At 43.6% G+C, this 26697-nt stretch overlaps 1 protein-coding gene and 1 pseudogene across 5 annotated transcripts in view; both read right to left on the bottom strand.

The window, feature by feature from the left end:
• kansl1 (KAT8 regulatory NSL complex subunit 1) overlaps window positions 1-26697 on the bottom strand; it is a 178358-nt gene that overhangs the window by 15736 nt on the left and 135925 nt on the right. For 4 of the 5 annotated variants that reach the window (XM_016994553.2, XM_016994552.2, XM_016994554.2 and 1 more), the window contains 6 exons: window positions 14344-14453; window positions 12640-12832; window positions 8452-8617; window positions 6228-6413; window positions 3766-3927; window positions 3274-3428 (listed from right to left, as the gene is read on the bottom strand). In XM_016994553.2, coding sequence (XP_016850042.1) covers window positions 3274-3428; window positions 3766-3927; window positions 6228-6413; window positions 8452-8617; window positions 12640-12832; window positions 14344-14453 — 972 coding nt within the window. The remainder of the gene's footprint in view (window positions 1-3273; window positions 3429-3765; window positions 3928-6227; window positions 6414-8451; window positions 8618-12639; window positions 12833-14343; window positions 14454-26697) is intronic. The other variant, XM_008113289.3, reaches the window with a different exon arrangement.
• Window positions 8624-12630, bottom strand: LOC107983012 (protein mono-ADP-ribosyltransferase PARP16-like; annotated as a pseudogene).

The raw sequence follows: 26697 nt of genomic DNA, 5'->3' as shown, positions 1-26697 counted from the left end.
TGATGGCTCAATGTGGAACTACTTTCTAAAGCACTATACTGTTATGCCAACTGCCACCCCATTTTCACTATTTTTTAAAACACAAAAACCCCAACTCCACTTTCAAGTACAAATTACAGATCTTTTTTGCTGCCATTAAATGATGTACTAGATTGCACTCTTTTTTTAGTTCTGAGAAACCAGATCTCTTTTAATCCCAGTTTTAGGAGCTTGATGAAGATTACAATGTATTCATATTTTGTTTTAGTTCCAACAATCCTGGATGAAGATAGAACTTGGCCCAAGCTATCCCAAAAAAGTATCATGGACATATCAGTAAATTTAAACACAATCCTTTGATTTTAAACATTTAAAGTCATAATTTAGGAAGTCTTAAATTAGAGCCAAGTAGACATAAAAATTACAGCCACCAGAATTAACAGTAACAGAAATAATAAATCCTAATAGGTATACCATTGTCTCAGGGTATTCCATCCCCTCTATCAGTATGAGTTAAATGGACACATTTGAGTAAAGGCTGAATACATGCATCTGCTGCTGTTCAAACTACACCTTAATCACACAAGATGACTGAGATAAGAGATTGGCTGTGAAAGGTGCTGGAGAGGCACTAGGGGATTTATTGGGTCTCATGATATCCTTGTACTGTTGGGGAAATACTATTGTTACACATACAGAAATCCTGGCACTGATTGGCTAAATGGTGGTCATTTCATATGCATCAGTGTGCCTCTACTATTTAGGCACCTGAAAGGCCCAATGAGCTATGAACCACCAGACACCAATCAGGAAGTGGGTACAAATCTTTTTATTAGTCCCTTCCTCTATCTTTTTAAATCCAACAGCTATTACCAAATATAGCAAAGCCAATGAATTAAAGGGATGTACATAAGTATTGACATACCATGCTACACTCAAGCCAGTGGGCCTACTGTAGCAGCAAAATCTGACATACACATATAGAAAACAAAATTCTATAATTTTATATACATTTGTATACTGTATAAAACATCCTATGATCACAAAACTATGTGGAAAATTTATTGGAAGACTATTTTTAACACCTGCATGTGCCATTTCTTTTTGGAAAAGTTACAGTGAAATCTGACCCTCCAGATTTCTTCACTGTAAGTCCAATTACCAGCATCATCAATATTGAAGTATGATGAGTTTGACAACCAATGTTTTCTGGAAAAAAACATGTTCCCAACCCTGCCTTACACTTTTTAGTATTTTAAGATTAACAAATATTGTGCTTCAAAAAGAGAATAAATGAAATATGTCATAAAAACACTGCAAAGAAACATATATTTTGAGGCTTAGTATCATCACAACAGAGGGAAGTTCAATATAATTTATTTTTCTTCCTTCCCTGTAGTTAATACTAAGTACAGGAATATCTAATTAGCGAAGAGAAATCCCCCCCCCCCCACCAAAAACCCCAACCATACACAGAAGTCTACAAACATCAAGGCAAAAGCTTGATGAAATGCTAATTTTTAAATTCAGTATCAATTTAGCTAAGAAATCACCTCAGCTTGATCTGGCTTCTGGTAAACCAAGCCTCTAGGGAGAAGTCGTTCTAATAAATGAGAAATCAAGAACAAACACCACTCTCTGCTCAACCTTGAATGTATGCCTTTGTTCACAGGGGCTACCTCTCAAAGCAGTGGCTCACAGATGAGTGGAAGAAAGATCAATACCTAAGGAAACCTTTCCCAAATTGGAATCCTGTTAGTAATACAATTGGCATTAGACCCAGCCAGCATGGCAAATTACTATGGGATGATGGGAACAGAAGTCCTGAAGGATCCAAGACTGAAGATGGCTGTCCTAATACATGCAGAGCACAATAGCCCATTGGGCCAATTTCTTCTCAGGAGAGGCCTTTTTTTAAAAAAAAAAAACAAATTGATTTAAACTCATTTCCTGTTGTTGAAAAAGGCCTGCCCTTGACCTAAAATGGCTCAGGAAGCACCAACAAAATATCCCTTATGTTTCCAAGAGGATGTCTGGGAACAAAACATATTTTTGTGGGAGTTGGTGCAGTGGTGTGCTGTGGTTCTCCATGATTTCCTGAAGAATTAATGGGGCTCCCTAGCTTTCCACAGTTGCCCACCTATTGTGTGTGTAGTGTTCAGCTGCATGACAGATCAAGCACTATTTCCTCCAAGTAGGTTTGATTGAAAAGAGAAGGATGATATATTAAAGATATTCTATTATGGTAGTGCAGAATGATTGTGTGACAACTGAAATCAAAATGTGGTTCCCAGAATTATTATAATAAAATATGATCAGTAAATATACGCCAACAATATGAAGCAAAAGCGAACTCTCGGAAAACTGACAGATTTCCCCAAATGCTTTTCAGGAATACAGTAGAGTCTCACTTATCCAAGCTAAATGGGCCGGCAGAAGCTTGGATAAGTGAATATCTTGGATAATAAGGAGGGATTAAGGAAAAGCCTATTAAACATCAAATTAGGTTATGATTTTACAAATTAAGCACCAAAACTTCATGTTATACAACAAATTTGACAGAAAAAGTAGTTCAATGTGCAGTAATATTATGTTATAATTACTGTATTTACGAATTTAGCACCAAAATATCATGATATATTGAAAACATTGATGACAAAAATGGCTTGGATTATCCAGAGGCTTGGATAAGCGAGGCTTGGATAAGTGAGACTCTACTGTACTTGGAAAATCAAATCAGACAATAGGAAAGAGACCTATCACTAGCAGCTCCTGAAATCAGCAGCAGGCTGAATACAGAACTAAGAATTCCAATTGACTGGATGTCCTACATGACTTTTCAAGTGTCTTAATGCAAATAAGCAAAGCCCTACAACCAATAAAATACTTATTTGCGTGTTTTTCCATGCCACCTTTGTCTTTTGCTGTAAATTTGTGAGATTGTATCATGAATTTAGGTCAAACTATCATCTCACTCCAGAAGCAGAGCCAAGCTCAAAATTCACCTATGCTTTGAAGCCTTTGGCGTAATTTCCTAGTTCCTACACTCTAATATACCTCAGCCTAAGATGTTCAGGTGACCCAATGGCCTACTATTTCTTCCCTGTTTACCTCTGCTTCCCTGTCATTCTTCAGTGAGAAACATTTCAGATTGTGATGGTCCTTAGAGTGGCTGGCACCTATTGTCTTCTTCATCAAGTAATCATACGGAGGGCAACAACTAACTATTTATAACTTCACTCATACATCAGATTAGGAACTTGAAAAAAATGCATGCCATCATCAGATACTTACAGATGCAATGGAGTTGCCCAGTGAGCTTGTGCTGGCAGAAGGAATGGAGGTTTCTGAAGAGGTGGACAACTGCCGTACAAGGGAACTGTGGGCTGAGGAGGCCATAGCACTGGACAAATAGCTTGGGCTTCCAATATCTGCATGATGCTTCAATACTATGTAAGAAAGGAGAAAAAAAGAAGAAATTGCATGTGTAAACTGAATTTCTATGTTGCTACAAAGCTTTAGCTCTAGCCTATTGTCAAGTTATATACACAAAGGAATCAGAATATAACCCAAAAAAGAGGAACCTCCTCTCAGACAGGATGTACTTTCCATGAGGAGGAAGCCTTTAAAGCACACACAACGAGACAGCAGCAGCGGAGAGCATTGCCCCCTTTACTTCCCCTAAGCAGCAAGCACCCTTCTTTAAGGCTCAGAGAGGAGGGGAAGGGAGAAGAGGAAGGCGAAACCCAAGCTCTCCAAAGACAGACCTGGCTGTATCCAGCCTACCTTCACTTCTCTCGGAGGAGCTGTCCCGCAATCGCTTTCTCTCATGAACGGGCGTCAGGATAAGCGAGCGCTCTGGCGCTCTCTCGGCCTTGGGAGCAGCCCTTAGATCGTCTAAGGATTGCCTGTGTGCCTTGTCTGGCTCGATTTTGTGATGCGAGCAAGCTGAGGAATGGAACAGAAAGAGAGCCATGAAAACGCCTTGCTTTCACCTCTCTTTCCTAGCCTCTCACAGCACAGTTCTCACGTAAGGGACCTTGCTACAAAACCATTACAGCACATGAATGCTGGCACAGTTGCAGGAAGTGCCATTTGCAGCACCAGCCCCTGTGTGGATGGCTAATTGACACTGACCCACACTGACTTATACCTTTTCTTGCTGCATTTTACACTATTCTAAGCTGCCCATCTCAACCCTGTAAAGCTGAGTGGGATGTGTGTGCATGCGATATTTACTATTTACAATGCTATCCTCTCCTTTTGCTCACAGAATCATGTAAGATACGTCAGTCTGAGAAAAAGCATGGCTGATCACTTTTACCCAGTGATTTTTCATGACTTGATGGATACTAGAATCTGAATCTCCCAAGACCCCATCCAACATTTTCTTCCACTGGCAGGTTTTGAAGAGGGAAGGCAAGCAGCCTTTACACAGTATACTGTAATCTAGCCATACTGCTGAACTCTTTAGCTGCACTCAGCCTTCTAATGGCCTAAGCTTCCGTTCTCCACAGCTTTTGGCTCACACATTTGGCATATTTGAGACACTATGGCAAATGTATTTTCAAGCAAAGCTGAGCATATAGTCCTTGTTGGCTTGACCTGACCACAGTAAAACATCTTGAAAAGCAAAAATCTTGTTCCTTGCTCTATTTTAAACCATGACTTACCTTTCCAGTTGTAGTAATTATACACAACACTTCTGACATTCAAATGTGATGCATCCAAAAAAAATGGACACAAAACATGCACAAACTCATAAATAAATTCAGTAGTCCAATGACTTTGGTCAAATATTTAGGAGCATGCACCTTGGGCCTAATGGTGTTGTGGCAGAACCATTTTTCAATGTCAGAACCTTTCTCTGAAGTTTGCAAAAGAATCAGTGTGCATCCAAGTATACACAGAGTGTTCCATTAAACTTTGAAGATGAGGACCAAAGAGGCTTCCTGGTAAGACAGGCCAAGATACAGGACCAGGACCATAGTTGTTCAATATAGCTAAAGGGCACAAGATTAGAAAAAGCTAACCTAGCATCTCTCTTAATCCTTGATTTTAAAAGGTATCAAGCAGAAGAACTTCAGGGAGATCTTGGTCTGAAAGTTGCTGCTAGGTATACTGCAACAAAGTACTGAGCTAAATCAAGCAAATTGATTTGGACTCAGAATTTGAGAGAGCTTTGCATCTTTCAGATGTGATGTTTTCTTTCTCATTCCCTTCCAACATTCCATGTACGTCCTGAAGCACTGTTCAGAGGAGGTGTTGTGTGGTTTCCAGGCTGTATGACCGTGTTCTGGCAGCATTTCCTCTTGGAAGTTTCACCTGCATCAGTGGCTGGCATCTTCTGAAGATGCCAGCCACAGATACAGGCAAAATGTCAGGAGAAAATGCTGTCAGTACATGGTCATACAGCCTGGAAACCACACAACATCCCAGTGATTCCAGTTGTGAAAGCCTTTGAAATATGTTGTCAAAGAGAATGCTTCTGGAACATGGCCATACAGCCCGGAAAACACAAATAACCCTTTGACAATAAACTGTTAAAAATCATTCTTCAATACTTAATGGAAGTAACAAAATAATGGTGGTCTGCTTGTACCTTTCCAAAAACTGCTACAGGTTAATCCCCAATTATTATTGATGATAGTAACTTGCTGATGGACACCCGAAGGAGTGTCAAGAGGGAGGACCTGAACAAAGACTCAAAGTTGATCAATCTGCTTCTAATCAAGTACATTAGCTCTTGATAAGTATGTTACTTCGGAAAAATTATCTTTTTGAGCTATAACAGTCAGATATCCCCCAGTCAATGTGCAGGCGACTAGGACAATTCTGGGAATTGTAATTAAAAAAAATCTAACATTGCAAGTTGTGTTGCTCTCTTGCTCACATTTCCGCACCAGGGAGTTTTCAAAAGCCTGTATCTAAACTTTGAAGTTTGTATCATAAATCCTCATCTTAGTACAGGGGTATTTGTTTTGTTTTGTTTTTGCACTAAACTAAAGCTGTGCAGTGTCTTTCTATCACAACATATAAGAATCAGGATATGCTAAGTGGGGAAAGCAGGGATCACTAAAGCTAAATATCCCAAAATATCATCTCCGCCTGAAAACCCATTCTCTCATTTGACCTTTGCCATTAAAACACATTTCACTGCACATGAAGCCATGCATAACCACATGACTAGCTAGCTACAGGACATAACCTGCTGGTCATGCCAATGCAAGATTCAAATCAAAACTTACTGGCTGCTGCTAAGAAGGTGTTCACCAACTTGTGACGGTCCTTGCGTGCTGAGTCAGACAGGGTGCTGGGAGGCATGGTTGGCCGGTGCTTCAGCATGAGTTTTTTGGGTGGTTTGATTTTCTCACAGGACTTGTTCTGCAACTGGGATTTTAACATGCTCTGGAAATGCAAACTCATTGGTACATCTGCACGACAGCATACACATATACAGAAAGAAAGAAAGAAAGATTACTATGTAATAATTCAAAATAAGACATACATTTGGAATGCAAAACAACTGGGAAAAATCCCTGCATATCTATTACCTACATTTGGGTGACTTCAAAGTGACCATCAAAGACTAGCAGCAGTGGCTGGAAAAGTAACTTCTTGGACTACAATGTCTAGAATCACTCAAGCATGAAAATATCCTTTCCAAGCTCTGACTAACAGAAGGTGAGGGCAGGCAATTCTGCGCACATCCATACAAAAAGCCACCATGGCATCACATTCTGGGTTTTAGAAATGACCTGCTCCTTCCCATGAAAGCAAGGCATTTTCAGAACATACGCCTTGATCTAATGCAGAACTGGCTTCCCAGAGCTTTTAGAGGGTCGGACACTAAAGCAAAACACAAAATTCCCAAGTTTTAGTGTGAGAGAAAAAAGCAACTTGCTTTACCAATGGATAGCTGGGATGGTGAATTGGGCAGCAACACCTCCTTGAGCTGCAAAATTAGCAAAGGGAAAGGGACACATGTAGTCCCTTTGCTTGATATTACCCATGGCTGTGGAATGCCATCTCTAGGCAGATCCACCGGGCATCCACTTAATAAGGGAAGGTCTTTCTGTTTCCCCAATATTTGTTAATCTTAAGAGCATTTACTCTGTTGTATTAAGGAATATTTTTGGCTGCTGCGAGATTTTATTTAAATTTATACTTTAGTGTGTTTGCCTTTATTTGGTACAGTTCTCATCTGCTCATTTTTTAATGACTACAGATCTTTTATTGAGGGTTGGACAGATTGCTCTTGTGCTCTCTCCAAATCTATGATTCCATATAAGGCTGTACAAAAATATCATTAAAATGTTATCAGTAAAAATGGTTAATAAAGAGAAAGGCTTAAGGTAGAAAGGCCAGCAGGGCAACAGAAGAGCAGCTGATGAGAGGGTGTGAAGCTGGAGATATTAATAGAAAGAAGCTTAGGTGCCAGGCTGAGAAGGAGCACTCCCCACCATCTTCAATCTTTCCCTCTTTCACACATATGCACACAGCATATTGTATTGAGAACAGTGTGACAGGGTTTTTTTTGCCTTTTCTATAGCTATTTGCTGAGAAAAAAGAGGGTTAAAACATGGTATGTGCTGGATACATAGGTAACAAAAAAAGGTTGCACTGTGAGTGCACAGTAATTTTATATATATGCAAGAAAGAGAGAAACTCGGTGTTGATTAAGTCAAGTAATTCTCTGCAATCTGCCAGTCCAGCTGAAAATGAAGCCAAGAACTTTGACTCTTCCTCATGCTCCCTTGCTGCTGCACTGCTAGCAATGTAGGACTGCGCCAAAACAACACCGTGACCTGCTGAGAGGGAGAAACAGGCAGTTCTCTCCTTCTCTCTCTGCCAAACACTTCAAAGCAGCAGGTCTCTGGAGGGCCCCCAGATGGCGCTCTCTTAGTAGTTTTCAAAAGCCCTGATTAACATCCTTTTCGCCAAGGTTGTTATGATGTTATTACGTCATCTGGAAATTTCCAGTCAGACACCAATTCATCCAGACGAGGGCAGAGCACCTCATGAACCAGCTCATACAGTGGAGAGAGGAACAAGGAAGAAAGAAGGCGAGGGAGAGAAAAGAGGAGAGAGACAGCTGCTTGCTGAACTGCTTAAATGATACCTACTAGATCTTCAGCACTGCATTCCATGCAACACAGCCATCAGCAAACTAGGTCAGGAATGCCCAGCAACTGGTGCCAATGTGGCTCAGTGCCTCAGGGAAGGCAAAACAAAACCCTTCCCAGGATATCTTTCTCATCCAAAAAATGTCCAGGCATGACAAAGCTAGGTATGGTTGGATGCTTATCTCCAGGGATCCAGAGAGACTGGCAGGGTAAGTGTGGGAGAACTGGCTATTACCAACAAGATTCCCACTTTCAAAAGACTACTTGTGAGACTCATAAATTGGGGTGGGGACACCCCTCATTCTTCACATTGCATATAACTCTCAATTAGTTGCTCTGGTCTTACCGTCAGGGAATGAGAGAACAGGGTGGATACAGGAATCCAACTGCGAGAGACGCTCCATCAAAGGGGCTTCATAATGGATTTCAGGAGGCACTGAACCTCGAGTGCCACAGAGAGCACATGAGGGATTCACATCACAGCTGCACCGCCCCATGCTGTTGCGATGAATCTGGATGCAAAAAAAGAGATATGCAAATGGTCTGAATATCTATAATGCTAAGACAATAGAAACAATTCATCTTTCCCACACTTGCTCTTTTTTTAAACAGTCAAAGAAAGAAACCTGAATGATCACTTCAGGTATTAGTCCAACTTCTATAAATTCTGTGAACTACTACAGGATGGCTACATGTAACATATGGGCTCAGGGGTCCCCCATATACAGAGTCTCTGGTCATGCTGGATTCTAACTGGAACAGTAAAGGTTTCCCGACGTTAAGTCCAGTCGTGTCCGACTGTGGGGGTTGGTGCTCATTTCCATTTCTAAGCAGAAGAGTCGGCATTGTCCGTAGACACCTCCAAGGTCATGTGGCTGGCATGACTGCATGGAGCGCCGTTACCTTCCCGCCGGAGCGGTACCTATTGATCTACTCACATTTACATGTTTTCGAACTACTAGGTTGGCAGAAGCTGGAGCTAACAGTGGGCGCTCACTCCGCTCCCCGGATTCGAACCTGCGACCTTTTGGTCTGCAAGTTCAGCAGCTCAGCGCTTCAACACACTGTGCCACCAGGGGCTGGAACAACTGTTGTCTAAAATACAGGAGAATCTGCAGAAGTAGGCCAATAACTGAACTATTCGTCGCCACCTCTTCATCTTTTTAAAAAACACATTCTCCTCAAATTCCACAGCTACATTACAGACATAAACATTAAGGTATTCAAGTGTTTTCATGTTCTTGGGAAAACCCATCTTTGTCAGCACCAAATATCATAGCGTGAACAGAATGGGCCTATACTAAAGTCCCATCCATTTCATCCCCACTAGAAATTAGAACAATGTTTGCTAGAAAGGTAGGTTGTGTGGCTGCAATGATCTGGTGAGTTAGCAATTTATGGCAAAATTATTGTACTGGCACTCTCAACAAGTACCACTTTCAAATCAGTGGCTGTTCATATAAATAGAAATATACACACAAGCTCACATATCAAGATAATTCCAAATAACCAAGCCAGATTTTTACAGTGTTCAGCCTAAAACCAAACAAACCAAACATTAAACTCAATCAGAGTAGAAAAACAAACATTACTTTAATACCACTTCACTTGAATTCCTATTGATTTACTTGGTCTATTTTAGACCTGGACAACAACTGGATTTAGGCCTAACATTTTAACTCAGGGGTGGTTCCTTAGATACTGCTATAGCCTAATTACCCTGGCTGGAACAATAAATGACAAGGAATACTGGGAAGGGTGAATAATTAACAGTCAAAGGCTTTGCTATACAGGCAGTCCCTAAGTTACAAACATCCGACTTGCAAATGACTCAAATTAAGAACAGGGTGAGACTACAGGAAGTGACCCCTGGGATGATAAATTCACTCAAGGAGTTAATATGGGGAAAAGGTGTCTCAGCTGAAACTTCATCACCAATCCTTGTTTCCACAACAAGCCGAATTTCATAATCCAAATATCATAGGGACAAGAAGTAAGGTGAAATCTTCTGAACAGGGGAACAGACAGCAAAACAAACACCATAGTAGTGTTAACCCTACCCTATGTTATCCAAAGCTTCACATACACACACACACAGCCACGGCTGGAATTACACTTTAAAAGGTACCTGTTTCGACTTACATACAAATGCAACTTAAGAACAAACCTATAGAACCTATCCTGTTCGTAACTTGGAGACTATCTGTCATCTATAAAGCAAAGGTTGGTTTTATTCTGAAATTCTTTGGCACATTCCATTAGTCCACATGTTTACAATATGATCTCCCGTGCCTCTTGCCTTCTGAATCCAAATATGACATTAGCCATTTTTTTCATGTATGGTAAATGTCTATGATGTAAAATCTTGGACATCACATTGTTTGCATAGGAGATTAATGAGATGTTCTGATGGTTACTTCAGTCCTTGGTATTTCTCTTTGTGTTGGGGATTGAAGTGCGTGGTGTGAGTGTGTGTGTATATATATGCTTCCATTGAGACATAGCACAGAAAGCTGATTTGTCTTCAAACTGAATAAATGCAACAGTATAGCCTCCTCCTCTATCTTTGGGAACATCAGGCCTACAAAGAGGAACAGGATATAGACAATTATGTCCTCTGAGGAAAATGGTCTGCGAGCTCTAACTTTATTTTTATACCCCGCCTCCATCTCCCCGCAGGGACTTGGGGCAGCTAACATGGGGCCAAGCCCAAATAATCACAATAAAACAAGATAAAAACATTCAAAAGAGAACAAACATCATCAACAGTAAAGGTTTAAACAGATTAAACAGAATGCTACTGAAACATGGCCACACAGCCCGGAAAACTCACAACAACCCAATATCTACACTGACCATATAATGCAATTCAATCTGCATTATAACGGCAGTGTTGATGGGTCCTGAACCTTATGCTCTTTCTCACCTAAAATATGTCATCAAATCTCACATTTCAGTAATTCAGACACGCAGGTTAGAAAGAAAAGGAAAGCTCTCCATGAGGGATTGGATAAAGAACAGACTCCCTTCTTTGAAAAACGAATAGAGATATGTTACATGAGGGAGGATGACACACAGTCCAGATTTGGGTCTCTTTATCCAACGGGAAAATGACTGCTGTTTCTGTCTCGTTAGCCTTCCTGAAAGTCCGTAACAAAGAAAGAGGTTGCCGCTACCCGTCTCTCGGGAAGGGAAGCAAGGCAAAACCAAGATAATATGAAAAGCCATGCCAGGGACCGAAGGCGGCAGAAGAATGTCTCATTCGTGCCTCTCCATTGGTCCTTAAATGCAGGGTTGATGGCCGCTCAGGAAAGTTTGGTTATTAAGGCATTTGGATGGAAATGAGCAGAGCCTCTCCAAGCTCATCGCCGGGAATCAAAGAGTCTGCTCAATAGGACAGGAAAGCTGGGGAGTTGCTGGTGCCAATGAGCATCAGGAGCAGATGGGAGAGGCTCATCATCAAGGCAAAGCAGTGCGAAGGAGAGCCACAACTGGTTGGAACACCTGCGATATTGCTTCTCCAAATATACCAGCAAGTACTTCACTTGGATCAGCTGGTTGTTTGTTACCAGAGAGTATTTCCGAGGGACATTGCTGTCTTCGCTGTTCTTCACTCTGGCTCTAGTCTTGTTGATTTCTTTAGAATCTTTCTTTTGGTCTGGGCACTTGACATCCAGGTGATCTATGATTTTGCAAACAGCGATGCAGCTCAGGACGGAGCCCATGAGGCACCACTGCTAGCCGAGTCCGTGGGGGCTATAGAGGAGAGCAAGACTCAAGTCACTGGTCAGGTAGGTATCTTCCCCGAACAAGGAGGTCCAGTTCAGGTGGCATTGCAGCCCATTGTGGACGATGGAGTGGAAGTTCTTGAGGCGGCTCCCATGAAAAGAATAGAGATCTCTCCCCGCTTTGGTCTCCTTGAATTTGGCATTCATCTGGCTGGAATAGGTAATCTCAAACAGGAAGTCTGGCTCAGCCACCAGCACGCTGCAAAGATCTGCTGTTGCTGCCTTCAAGCACCTGTCACCTGAAGAACTGGCATCACCTGCCCTTTAACAGTACTGATTCGGCATAATTCTCAAACATGGCAAGCCGATATTCTAATCCTCTTAGGAACAGGATCTCTTTATCATTTAATACTACATTTTGATTTCCAATGTTTCCTTTTACCTTTAGTAATTTATTCTCTCAATAGAATTGTAGCAAAAACTTGATTAATCTAATTTTAAAGATGAGGAATTAAAAAAAACCCCTGAAGTTAACAATTACAAGAAGAGAGCAAATGTTTATTCTCTTGTTCATTCTCCAAAATTATCAAATCAAAATTAAGAAGCCATTCCCATTCAGTGCAACTCAAAGGTCAGGACAATTGGACCAGAAAAGAAGACTAAGAAAGTGCACCACCACAGTCTGACATTCTTTGCTTAACCATGACATTTGAAACTCTTTTGACTCTCAGTTCTCTCTCCACTACCTATCCAAACCAGCAAGTGAAATATAGTATAATGATGCCACCTTCTTCCATATTACTGACCTTTTTGGAGAGTGGCACCAAGCTGCTAGGTCGAACAAGCCGCCGCTTCTTGCAGCTGAGGACTGGGCGTGTGCGGGCAGCTACACAGGTTCCATCAGAAGCCAAAGACACATTTAGTCTCTGCTTTTTACGCAATAATTCCTCAGCATCCGGACTGTCTCCCTGAGCACGCTCTGTCAAGCTGGGCTGTAGCCTGCCAAAAATGAAAAAGCAATTGATTATTTGCATCAACCTCATCCTCCATTGCAACCACCATCCTGAAATATATTATCTAACTTACAAAAGTTTTAGAACAGAGAATAACTTACCCACAGAACCCAGGAAATACATGCTTGTAGTGAGAAATTCAACCAAAACATTAAGTCTAATGTCCTTGATTAATATCCTGCTCCTGGCAAGTTTAATCTATCTTGGAACATGTGGTTATTTAGTCCTGAGAGTCAGCCTTTTTCAGTATGATCTAAGCACACTCATGCCAACTCTCTCATGCATCCATCAGGCCTGATCAAGGAGGCACGCTGAACTGAACTTTAGACCTTCTTGTAGAAAAAGGATAGGGACAAGAAGTTAGTTTCTTGCTTAGTTGCAGCCTAGAAAAATATTTTTGGACTACAACTCTCAAAGGTTCCCAACCTGCATGATCAGTGTCCATACTGGCTGAAGAATTCTGCAACTTTTACTTAGACAAATATACAAGGTTTAGATGCTCTCCCCTTTGCTAGTCCTCCACATGCTTTCATGGCTTCCTCTTCTTTCCTGTGTAGAACTTGCTCATTTTTCTTGCTCTTTGTTCTCTTTCTCTACTATTTTATTACAAGTTATGCCAAGAGCAATATTTCCACTATCCTAAAACCCAGATCCCCTGCAGTCCCAAAATATAGCCCTTCACCAACAGAAACCTTTGTTTATTCAACATATCATATCTGCATCAGCCACTGGCTATGCATTTACTTCTGCCTTCCTCACCTGGACTCCTCTAAATGTGTTCGTCTGAGATACTTACAATTCTCGGCCAGTGTGCCTACAGGATGGAAGGTCCACACCAACAGTTGAAGGGAACCAGGTTAGAAAAAACTGTTCTACTCATTCACATTTACACCTTCCTTTTGAAGCCCTTAAGCCAGTGGTTCTCAACCTGGGGTCCCCAGATGTTTTTGACCTACAATTCCCAGAAATTTTAGCCAGTTTACCAGCCGTTAGGATTTTTGGGAGTTGAAGGCCAAAAACATTTGGGAACCCCAAGTTGAGAACCACTGTCTTAAGCAAATCATGCTCCCATCCCTTCCTCTCAGGTCGACTATACTACTTGGATCATAAAGCTTCTGAGCAGGAGGTAATACAGAACAAATGCTATGCATATTTGGAACAATTTGGCTCAGAGACACATCAGAAGATTCAACACCATCAAGGAACTTACAATAATCGCAAATGAAGCATCTTTCCTAACATGGTATCTTCCACAGGTACTGGACTGCAATTTTTCCTAGCTAGCATAGTTTGAAAGCCAACGAGTTGGGCTAAGGTATTCTAGCAGTGGTTCCAAAATATGAATCCACAGATAGTGTTGGACTTCAGCATCCAGAAGCTCGAGCCAGTATGACCAGTGGTTAGTAAACATCTTAGAAATGAAGGCAGACAGATGCAAAGACAGCTAGCTAGATATGCATAATATTTATTTCTAGGTGACATCTTCAAGAGCCTTACGTGTTAATTACTCCATTGACTGGTCTCGGCACTCCGCAGGTTTTGGCAGACAGGGGTTCTTGGGTATTGCCAATGGATGTACAAATGTTCTCTGACGACTGGGGGATGCACTGTGAAAGAGAGATAGGGGAAACTGTGTCAGAAGATAGAGGACACCCAGCTGGTAAGCACATTTATTTATCTTTTATTCCTTGACATGGTACAGCACAAGAAATTGCTCAGAGTAACTGGGCATCTGAGAGTTAAGATTGCCATCTCTAAAATAGCTGTCTTATTTCTTAAGCATCATGAATAAAACAGGCTTAAACAAGGACTGGCAAGTTTAAAACACTAATGGATCAGGGATACTTATGAGATAGTGTTCCCCCCACCATTTTTCATTTTGCTTGGTATTGGTATTAATAGCAGGTAATCACACAATGTGTCTTTTGAAAAGTGACTCCCAAAGTGAAGGGACCCTATAGGTGTAAACGAAAATAAAAATACTAACACACATTGAGATTTCTCAGAAAACACACAGGCCTTTTGAATTTGATTTAGAGGCTAAACAATCATTATTGGAAGCAAAATCTGGTTGTACAAGTTCATGGATAACAAGGCGAAATAATATTAAGTAAAAATGCTTCCAGGGGGATTGCTCTTGGTTCTCCCAACCAAAGGGGGACTGTGCAGGTATTCAACAATTTCCTCCTTGACAGAATTTTTTTGTGGTAAGGAAAAAGCATAGAAGCAGTAATGGGAAAAGGCAGAATTGTTATAAATATTGAGGTTCAAAACCTATGAATATTCTGTATCCAAGGTGGATAATCTATCTATATATATAAATGAGTGATGGCGTCACGGCGACCCACAAAACAACAAAACTACAGGCCCCCCAACCTTGAAATTTGACAACACAACCCATCATCCACACCTCTAGGTTGATACAACAAAAAGAAAAGAAAAATAAAGTCCTAATTAGAGGGAGAGCAATAATTGTTTTTATCCATTTACTGCCAGTTTAGAGGGCTAATCTCTGCCCACTTGATCTCGTAGCAACCAGCTCAGCCAAGGGACAGCCAGGGTTCAGTTAGGGGACAGGCAGACTTAGGCCTCACTTAGGTCTCTTCAACAGATTATCTAATTTGCACTGGATTATATGGCAGTGTAGACTCAAGGCCCTTCCAAACAGCTATATAATCCATTTATAATCTTATATTATCTGCTTTGCACTGGATTATATTGACTCCACACTGCCATATAATGCACTTCAGTGTGCATTTTATACAGCTGGGTAGAAGGGGCCTCATATAATCCAGTTCTAAGCAGATAATATAAGATTATCAATATACAGTAGAGTCTCACTTATCCAACATAAACAGGCCGGCAGGATAAGTGAATATGTTGGATAATAAGAAGGGATTCAGGAAAAGCCAATTAAACATCAAATTAGGTAATCGTTATACAAATTAAGCACCAAAACATCATATTATACAACAAATTTGTCAGAAAAAGTAGTTCCATGCGCAGTAATGCTATGTTGTAATTATTGTACTGTATTTACAAATTTACCACTAAAATATCACAATGAATTTAAAACACTGACTACAAAAGATTGATGATGAAAAGGCAGACTGCGTTGGATAATCCAGAACATTGTATAAGCGAATGTTGGATAAGTGAGATTCTACTTTAATGGGATAGAATAATGCAGAACAATATAATCTCTAAAACCAGGACAGTATGTAAAGACCAACAGTCTGAAAGCAGGGAAATTGGAAATTCCACAAAGGATACAATCAGGGCCAGCTAACACCTCCCAAGAAAGGATTCTTCCAGAAAGGAAGCTGAGAAGGGAGTGAAGCACTGTGTATTACCAAAGTCATTATTATTACTATCATTATTATTATTATTATTATTATTATTATTATTATTATTATTGTGTTGCGGTCAACCGTGAAAATGAATACAATCTGGCTCCAAGTATTCAAAAACACTAAAATCAGAATATATAAAAATTAATGTGGTATAATAAAACAGAACAATACAATCTCTAAAATCAGAACACTAAATAAAGAACAACACTCTGAAAACGGGAATTCCACACAGGAAATAATTAGGGCCAGCTAACACCTCCCAACAAAGTATTTCCATCATCAAAGTCTGGAAAATCCTCTGTTTTCTCAGGGCCACAGACAGTAGAAGCACATAAAATATCGCAAACAACACCACTCTGAAAACAAGGGAATTCCAGACAGGAAACAATCAGGGCCAGCTAACACCTCCCAACAAAAAATTCACTCAGGGAGGAAACAGCCAGGCTTTAAAGCTGCAAGGCCATTACATCCTAATGATTTTTCCTAATTGCAGCATTCATACTTGCCTCCAATATTGTATATTCACAACCTTTAGGAAATAATATCCCCTGATGGCGCAGCGTGTTAAAGCGCTGACCTGCTGAACTTCTGGACCGAAAGGCAGCAGGTTTGAATTGGGGGAGCGGAGAGGGCCCCCACTGTTAACCCCAGCTTCTGCCAACCCAGAAGTTTGAAAACATGCAAATGTGAGTGCATCAATAGGTACTGCTCCGGTGGGAAGGTAACACCACTCCATGCAGCCATCCCACATGACCTTGGAGGAGTCTACGGACAACGCCGGCTCTTCGGCTTAAAAATGGAGATGAACACCAACCCCCAGAGTCAGACATGACTGGACTTAACGTCAGGGGAAAACGTTTACCCTTTACCTTAACTACCACCAATTCCTCAATACTTTATTTCCCATACCACCATACTTCGCCACAGCAACGCGTGGCTGGGCACAGCTAGTTTTTCAATATAATTGTTTCTTACTATTTTAGGGCTCTGTACACTACCACTCAACACTAGTTAAACATCAGAGATCCCATCTTTCCCCAAAAAATCCCTCTTTAAAACTAAGATCCCAGTAATTATATCTGCAAAGTATCTTGGAGAGAACAACTCCAACAAGACTTATATGTCTGAATGAATAGTTGAACTGAAACAATAGTTTAAAAATGACCTGACTATTTCATATTCAGTGTGACATATTACAGCTTGAGCAACTGAATGTATATATGACTGTTCTGAGTGTAGTAAAATCACTTTAAAAAACATACTGGAGTACTCTAGATCTTTTAAATGAAGTTTAAAAAAACAGTCAAACAAAACAATTTGTAGCACCTTAAAAACTTTCACAATTACTATGGTATGTGACTTTGTCAAGAATCTACTTCAACGGATTTGCAAATAACTACACACACACACACAAAATGAAATTTTCTAGATTCCAATTTTCTGAATCCCCCCAGCTAGTACTGTCCCAAGTTATGTTATGTTAAAAACCATGTAACTGGTGAAGTGAAGGAATAAGGTAAGTCAGAAATTGTTTTAAAAGGCCTTTCCCCAATCAACTGAGGATAACATTTTCAGCAACTGATAAAATGAAACTTAGTCTATAAAGTCGTATTCCATAGTAAGTGTGTTTCTCTATTAGGTGCCACAAAGTTCTTTATTGTTTATACAATCCTCCAGAAGTGCCCCTATGCCAACCCAGAGAAGTGCTGAGCATGCAGGTACACAGTGCCTAATGAACAGGCTTCAACAAGGTTTATGCATGCATTACTGGATCTGTTCTGTTGTCCCCTGCACAGCAGATTTTTCTATGCCCGCAGAGGAATCACAACTGGGGCAGGAATATTAGATACTTTTTAAAGGTACAGATGGAAGAAAAGGAGCACAAACTCTTGAAGTGGCGGGTGAAATATGTACCAAGAAGGATTACATTTCTTCAGCATATATTCAAAAAGTAGGGTTTCTTGGTCTACTGTTTTTGCATGTGCAAACAGCAAAATGTCCAGTCTCTATCACCGGGATTCTCAATAAGTATGGGCTGCAGGGATTTTGATGAAAACCATTGTGGAGTTTGGGGGGCGGGGTGTGTGTTAAAAAATGGAGGCTGAGAAAACTGTATTAATAATAACAGCTGCTTTCTTACTATGTAGTTAATTTCATTCTCTTCTGAGGCATGGTAACACACCCACATTTCATAGAACCATAGAGTTAGAAGAGACCTCACGGGCCATCCAGTCCAACCCCCTGCCAAGAAGGACAGGTTGCTTACCTGTAACCGTGTTTCTTCGAGTGTACTCTGTGAATTCACACTAATGGAGAACGCTGCGCCTGCGCAGGCTCCAACGGATACTCTTCCAAGCTAAAGTTTGAAATTTGGCGGTAACCCCGCCCCTCTCCCCAGAGGGTATAAAGGGCGCCCTCCGCGCCCGCTCTCCAGTTCCTACGCCGCAAAGGCAGCGAGAAAGGGAGAGGTTTGCATGTGGGGAAGGAAGGGCGGGATTGTGTGAATTCGCAGAGTACACTCGAAGAAACACGGTTACAGGTAAGCAACCTGTCCTTTTTCTTCGTGTACTCTGTGAATGCACACTAATGGAGACTAGCAAGCTGAGGTGTAGGTAGGTGGGATAGCAAACCCGATAACCAGTGTAGTGTCCAAACAACACATTTATTGAGCACAAGGTGCAAAAAAAGCAAGTGCAACAGTCAAAGAAAACGATGCAACAGCCTATAGTGCAAAAAAACCGATCCTTGTTATTAGGACCTAGAACGCAATCACAACATTGTATGTGAGCGATAGTCTGTAAGAAAATACAGAGGTAAGTATAGACCCATTTCCTGAAAACAGAGGTAGAGGTATTCATGAAATACATTTCAGTGCAGTGGGTTAAGTATAGTACACAAGCACTACGTTAATGAACCCATGAACATATCATGTACATAAAAGCTGAATGACAACGGTCAGCTTGTAAAAAGGATAACAAAAAAAAAACTGGTTTTGAGTAGGGCAAACAAAGTTAGGCAAGGCAGGAGGAAAGGATAGACCTGGCAAAGGCCGAGTCCTTGAGGTTCTTTGAGTCCATCCTGTAGTGTGAAACAAAGGTGGATGGAGTGGACCAGATAGCCGCTCGACAGATGGAGTCGAGAGGGATGCCCCTCAGGAAGGCAGTAGAGGTGGAAAGGCCCCTCGTTGATCTAGGGCGGATCGAAGAGGGGGGTTGGCGTTTAGCCAGTTGGTAAGCGAGTTCGATAGTCTGAGCAATCCAGTGTGAGAGTCTTTGAGAAGAAAGTGGTTCGCCCAGCTTATGGGTAGCATAAGCCACAAATAGTCTAGGTGACTTACGTATGTCCTTAGTCCTGTCCTTGTAGAAAAGGAGGGCTCTCCTGACATCCAGGAGATGGAGTCTCCGCTCCAAAGAAGAAGGATTAGGAAAAAAAGCAGGGAGTATTATATCCTGGTTAAGGTGAAAAGCCGAGACCACCTTAGGTAGGAAGGTGATGTCCGGGCGAAGAACAGCCCTGTCGTGGTGGAAACGGAGATAGGGTTCGTCCACCCGGAGAGCAGCCAGTTCCGAAGGCCTGCGCGCAGAGGTGATAGCGATTAGGAAGGCAGTCTTCCAAGAGAGAAGGTGAAGGTCTGCAGAGGCCATAGGTTCAAAGGGAGCTGAAGCTAGTTGAGAAAGGACGAGTTCGAGGCTCCATCCGGGAGTCGGAGGTTGAACTGGAGGGTGCAAGTTGTTGTAACCTCGAAGAAAGGTCTTAATGAGGTTGTTAGAAAAGAGAGAGGGTTGTCCCTGACGTTGGAAATGCCAGGAGAGAGCAGTGAGATAGGATTTTATCGAGGCCAGAGAGAGTTGACGATCCGCAAGAGAAAGTAGGAAGTCCAGGACCAGCGGGATCGAAGTAGAGGCGGGATCGACGTGTCGGTACCGAAGGAAAGTTTGGAATTTTGCAAGCTTGTAAGCATAGGCCTTCGACGTGGCCGGCTTATGGGCGGCACGAAGGATCGCCTGCAGGTCTGGGTGGAGAGAATTTAAGGAAGAATCCTCCAGGCAGTCAGGTGTAGGGACGGGACGTCGGGGTGGAGGACCTGTCCCTTCTGTGAAGATAGTAGATGAGGGAGAGTTGGGAGAGTGCGGGGAGGATCCGCACACATCCGGAGTAGAGTTGGGTACCACGGCTGGCGTGGCCATGCAGGGGCGATCAGGATGGCCGATGTCGGCGTTAGATAAGAGTCTCTCTATTACCCTCGAGATGAGAGGGAAGGAAGGAAAAACATAGACAAGTCCAGTCGAGGAGAAACGCGTCTCTGAGACAGCCCGGAGACGATTTTGGAGGTAGTCTCGCTCCGAAGCGAGGAAGTTGAGCATTCGAGGGGGAGGCAAAAAGGTCCAGAGCTGGCCAGCCCCAATCGTCGAAGACGGATTTCAGGATTTCGGGATCGAGACGCCACTCGTGGGGGGAGGTTGTTATTCTGCTTAGAGAGTCTGCTAGCGTGTTTTGAGCCCCCGGAAGGTGAACTGCCGACAGGGTTATGTGTCTCGCTATGCACCATAGCCAAATGTCCATCGAGAGAGCCATCAGTTTTCTCGAGCCCGTACCCCCTTGTTTGTTGATGTAGTACATAGCTACTACGTTGTCCGTTTGGATCAGAACAGTCTTGTGGGGAAGAAAGCGAGCAAACGCCCGGAGGGCTTTGAAGATTGATAACAGTTCTAGAAAGTTTATGTGGTGAGACTTTTCTTGGGTGGACCAAAGGTCCCTGACGGTGAGGTTTGACATGTGGGCTCCCCACGCAAAATTGGAGGCGTCGGTCGTGATCGTGACTGACGGGAGGGAGGGATGGAAGGGAAGTCCCACAGAAACGTTTGCTGGGTCCTGCCACCAACGAAGGGAGAGGCGAACCTGGTTCGATACCGTGAGAAACATTGAGCTCGGATGCCGATGGGGTTTGAAAGTCTATAAACCATCTTTGGAGAGGTCTGAGACGTAGTCTGGCGAAAGGAGTAACCATGACTGTGGAGGCCATGTGACCCAGAAGAACCTGGACAGAGTGGGCTCGGATCCTGCGGTTGCGGAGGAGAAGAGAGAGATGTTGTTGAAGGGCTAGGAACCTGTCCTTCGGTAGGGAGGCGGTTTCCGCGATGGAGTTGAAGAGAGCTCCGATGAAGCAGATCTCTGTGGCCGGGAGGAGTTGGGACTTTGAGACATTCAACTGAAGGCCCAGCCGTTGTAGAAGAGAAAGAGCTTGAGAGACGTGGTTTTGAAGGGATGAGGGGTCGGACGCGACAATCATCCAATCGTCCAGATAAGGTAAGACCATTATGCCCTGTTTTCTTAGGTGCGCTGCCACCACGGCGACCGCCTTCGTAAAGACCCTTGGGGCCGTGACGAGGCCGAAAGGGAGAACTGTGAACTGGTAAGACTGATACAGGAGTTTGAAGGAAAGGAAGTGTCTGTGAGACGTGGAAATACGCATCGCGTAAGTCTATAGAGGCAAAGTAGTCTCCGTGTCGGAGCATCGGGAGAATGGAGGCCACCGAGACCATTCGAAATTTTGAAGGCAGAATGAAGAGGTTTAGGGCTCGCAGGTCGAGGATAGGCCGAAGACCTCCGCCCCGTTTGGGAACCGTAAAGTATCTCGAGAAGAAACCTCGAGTGTCCTGCTCGGAAGGAGAAGGCTGGATTGCGCCCTTCGCCAGAAGAGAGTCGACCTCGGAGCATATTTCCGGTGAAGGGTCGGTGTGGAGGATGTGACCCGTGGGGGGCAAAGTTTCGAATTCCAAGGCATAGCCGTCTCTGACAATGCGAAGAACCCAGGCATCTGAGGTTATAGACTCCCATTCGTGGTAGAAAGGAGCTAGGCGATCGAGGAAAGAGCAGAGAGGAAGGATCTGGTCGGGGCCTAGGAACGGCATGGCAGTGGCAGTAGTAGTGAAAGTAGAAAAGTCCCCGAGAGAGTGGGCGTCAGGCCCGTCGTTGGGGTTGTGGCATAGCTGCAGCACCCTTGCCCCGACCTTTCGGGACCTGGTGCTGGCGGCGAGGTTGTTGCTGATGACTGTGGTGACTCGAGCTCGACGAGCGTCGAAACGGCTGGTGACGAAAAGGCTGAGGGTAGCGACGGTACCGTTGCGGGAACCATCGGGTCCGCTGAGCCTGAGGTTGATCGGTCCCGCACTTTGTTGCGAGAATCTTGAAGTCGTGATTGGACTTCAGTTTGTCGTCAGCACCAGAATTGAAAAGGCCCTGGGTGTCGAAAGGAAGGTCTTCGATCACTTGTCGAGAGGAGGAAGAGAGTCCTGAGGACCGAAGCCATGCATGCCGTCTGATCGCAACTGCGTGGGCAATCATTTTCCCGGCGGTATCGCCGGTATGTTTAGCCATTTGAATTTGGTGGTGTGCGAGGGAGTCCGCCTCTTGTTGGAGGGTCGAAAGGACTGACCGGTCTTCGTCAGAAAGTTTGGCAAAGAAAGGTTGGGCTTTTTCCCAGAGGATCTGTTGGTAAGCGCCCATGCAGGCCCCGTAGTTCGCCATGCGGCAAAGGAGGAGAGCGCCGGAGTACAGCTTGCGGCCTACCGCGTCGAATCGTTTACCTTCCCTGTCGGCAGGGGAGTTGGATTGTCGACCCGACGATTGGGAGGCCTTTACCACCATGGAGTTTGGGTCAGGGTGATGCTTGAGCCATTCCAAGGCTTCGTCATCGGTTCGGTACCAGGCCTCTATTTTCTTAGAGGTTGGAGGTATCGAAGATGGAGTCTTCCAAGATGCCTGGATTACGTCCAGGAGGTATGGAAGAAAAGGCAGCAAGGTGGCTGGCGGGGCTTGGGCTTGGACCCTCTTGAAAACGGGGTCGGTAACAGCCTTTGAGGTTTGCTTAATTTCCATTCCCAGAGCGTCTGCCATTCTGACCATCTGGTCGGAGAAAGCCCGGATATTATCCGTCGGGGAAGGTGGGTCGACCTCGCAGGCGTCGTGAGGCAGGGAGAGGTCGAGTCCAAGAGAGACAACGGAGGCGGAGAGGATCGACTCGGGGTGTTCGATATCGGGGTCATCCTCCTCGGCCCCTTGAGGGGACCGGGGAGGAGACACAAGCGCAGAGTCCTGATGAGGTATCACCTCAAAGGCAGCGGGAGCCGGCTGTGGACGAACGCCCTTGGACGCGGAAGCCTGGGCGGCACGGGCTAAGCGCGTCATTTGTCTACCCCTCTCGGGTGTTTGAGCCGGGGGAAAAAGTTCTTGTTGAGCCGGAAGACGAGATGGTGCTGGCTGGGGAGCCTTAATAACTGTCCTGACCGACCGGTCGGGGGAGGCTTGAGCGTCCGCATCCGAGGACTGACCATGAGGAGAGGAAGAGGAGCGGAGGTGTTGTGCTGGTTGGATAGGAGAGGATCTCCTAGAGGAGGCCACGGAGGAGGGGACGTCCTTCTTCAAAGACGCTGAGGAGGACGACCTCTGGATCATTCGTTTCTTTGCTGGAGGTTGCTTCGACGCGACCCTCAGCGATTTCCCCAGCGTCGGAGGGATCGGGCACACAGCTGCCGAGTCAGATTGGGCCCGTCTGGATTCCTCCTGAGCCCTCTTGAAGGCAATCTTCATGGCGGAAGAAGATGGCGGTGAAGCCAGGCGGGATTGAGTGGAAATGGCCGACGCCACCGAACTCGAAGTCGATGAAGGGCCCATTTTGCTCTATCGAGTGGAAACCGTGGCGGTGGTCACCGTGCAGGGCGGTTTGGCCGGTTTTGGTCTCGAGGTTTTCGAGGTTTTGGATGATACCGAAGGAGCAGGCCTGGACGCCATCGAGGACGAGGTGGAAGTAGAAGCCTCAGGAGCGAGAGTTTTTTCGTAGAGAGCTGCGCGGAGTCTCGCAGCTCTATTTCTTCGGGCCTGAGCTGTAAAGGCCAGGCAAAAACGGCAGGTACCGACGATGTGGCTTTCGCCGAGGCAGAAAAGGCACTTAGCGTGGCCGTCGGAATCTGGAATCTTAGCGGCACACTGAGTGCACCGCTTATAACGCGTGGTCGACATAAGAACGAAGAGTCCGAAGTGAGCTTTGCGGCGGAAAAAAAGGAACTGGAGAGCGGGCGCGGAGGGCGCCCTTTATACCCTCTGGGGAGAGGGGCGGGGTTACCGCCAAATTTCAAACTTTAGCTTGGAAGAGTATCCGTTGGAGCCTGCGCAGGCGCAGCGTTCTCCATTAGTGTGCATTCACAGAGTACACGAAGAAAAAGCAGGAAATCACATTCAAGGCACCCCCGACAGATGGCCATCCAGCCTCTGCTTAAAAGCCTTCAAAGAAGAATCCACCACACTCTCCAGCAGAGAGTTCCACTGCCGAGCAGCTCTCACAGTGAGGAAGTTCTTCCTGATGTTCATGTGGAATCTTCTTTCCTGTAGGTAGTTTAAAGCCATTGTTCTGTGTCCTAGTCTCCAGAGCAGCAGAAAACAAGCTTGTTCCCTCCTCCCTATGACTTCCCCTCACATATTTATACACGGCTATCATGTCTCCTCTCAGCCTTCTCTTCTGCAGGCTAAACATACCCAGTTCTTTCAGCCACTCCTCGTAGGGCTTATTCTCCAGACCCTTGATCATTTTAGTCGCCCTCCTCTGGACACCTTCAAGCTTGTCAACATCTCCTTTCAATTGCGGTGCCCAGAATTGGACACAGTATTCCAGGTATGGTCTGACCAAGGCGGAATAACGAGGTAGCATGACTTCCCTGGATCTAGACACTATACTCCTATTTATACATGCCAAAATCCCATTGGCTTTTTTCGCCGCCGCATCACATTTTAGGTTCGAGGACTCCAAGGTCTTTTTCACACATACTGCTGTCAAGCCAGGCATCGTCCCCTATTCTGTATCTGGTTGGTTTTACTTCATGGTACAGATGGAGGGATGTTTCCGTGCTTTTATATCTGTTCCACATCACATTGTTGGCTCTTGTTTTACTTGTTTTCCACAAGGACTTCAAGATCCTTTTCACACGTTCTGCTATGGAGCCAGGCGTCCCCCAGTCTGTATTTTTGCATTTCAGTTTTTCTGCATAAGTGGATTTTTCCTAATCCTTCGTCCATTCCATGTTGCTGAGATTGAGGACGGCTTTCTTTTTGCGAGAAGACTGAGGCAAAGAAGGCATTAAGTAGTTCTGCTTTTTCCCTATCCCCTGTCAGCATAACCCCAACTTCTCCTTGCAGAGGCCTTATCGCCTCCTTGTTCTTCCTTTTTCCACCAACGTAATTTCTCAATGCTTTGTTTTGTTTTTAGTTTTATGTTTATCAACAGAGGGAAAGGAGAAAAAAGGCAAAAAACATTGCACTAGCATCTCAAATGCAAAGTTCATCACTTGAAGGGAACTCTGTTTGAAATGCTGATGAGTCATTCTCAATTAAACTATCTCATGCAATTCTCCTTGTATTCTCAGATATCAATACTTTCAGCAGAAAGGAAGTAGGGAGTTTTTAATAAAATCTATCCTTATTCAATTGTAGCCAAAGCATGATTGCTCCAATCACCAAGTATAATAGTAGATAACAGGGTAAGCTTGCCTGCTCCTTTTCTTGCTTTCCATGGTTTTGTTTCTTTGTTATATATCTCATGACTTTCTAAATCCTAACTCATGACTTAAGGTAACACTGTCAAATTAGTCTTTATGTCCATTTTTATAATTGGATTTAAGGCCACTGCCTGCCCTGTATATATTTAGAATTTGCATCTATTATTACATGTTAATGAACTTTGATTAAAAGCATAAAATGAGATGTAGACTTATTTGGCTTTTAGTATTGAACACTACCCTGTTTCCCCTAAAATAAGACATCCCTAGAAAATAAGACCTAGTAGAGGTTTTGCTGAATTGCTAAATATAAGGCCTCCCCCGAAAGTAAGACCTAGCAAAGTTTTTGTTTGGAAGCATGCCCGCCAAACAGAATGCGAGAGCATGCAAGACTGGTAAATGTACAAACCATAAAGTGTTGTACATGGAAATATTGGTAGTAACAAGAAATTCTTGATAGGATTCACAGTTTGTCTGGTTATGCTGGTTTATGATGACAACTACTGTACAATATATAATAAATGTTCATTTTTTTGTTCAACAATAAATGTGAATTCTTCTTCATGGAAAAATAAGACACCCCCTGAAAATAAGGCCTAGAGCATCTTTGGGAGCAAAAATTAATATAAGACACTGTCTTATTTTCGGGGAAACACGGTATAAGAGTCAGCATGATGCAGTGCTAGGGTCTGATTCTGGAGACCAGAGTTCAAATTACTGCTTTGGCCATGAAAACACACTGGGTGACTTTGGGCAGTCTCTCTGACTCTAAAGAAGGCAAAGGCGAACCCTCTCTGAACACATTTTGCCAAGAAAACCCCGTAACAGGTTCATCATAGGCTGGGGTGATCATAGGTTGGAAATTACTTGCAGGCACAAACAACACACTAAATAGTAAGTTATTCAGTCTGCTCTAAGAAAGAGTGCACAGAACGAATTTTAATACCTTT

The sequence above is a fragment of the Anolis carolinensis genome, chromosome 6, assembly GCF_035594765.1.
Source record: "Anolis carolinensis isolate JA03-04 chromosome 6, rAnoCar3.1.pri, whole genome shotgun sequence".
In the NCBI taxonomy this organism is placed as follows: Eukaryota; Metazoa; Chordata; class Lepidosauria; order Squamata; family Dactyloidae; genus Anolis; species Anolis carolinensis.
This window is presented reverse-complemented; position numbering and strand designations above follow the sequence as displayed.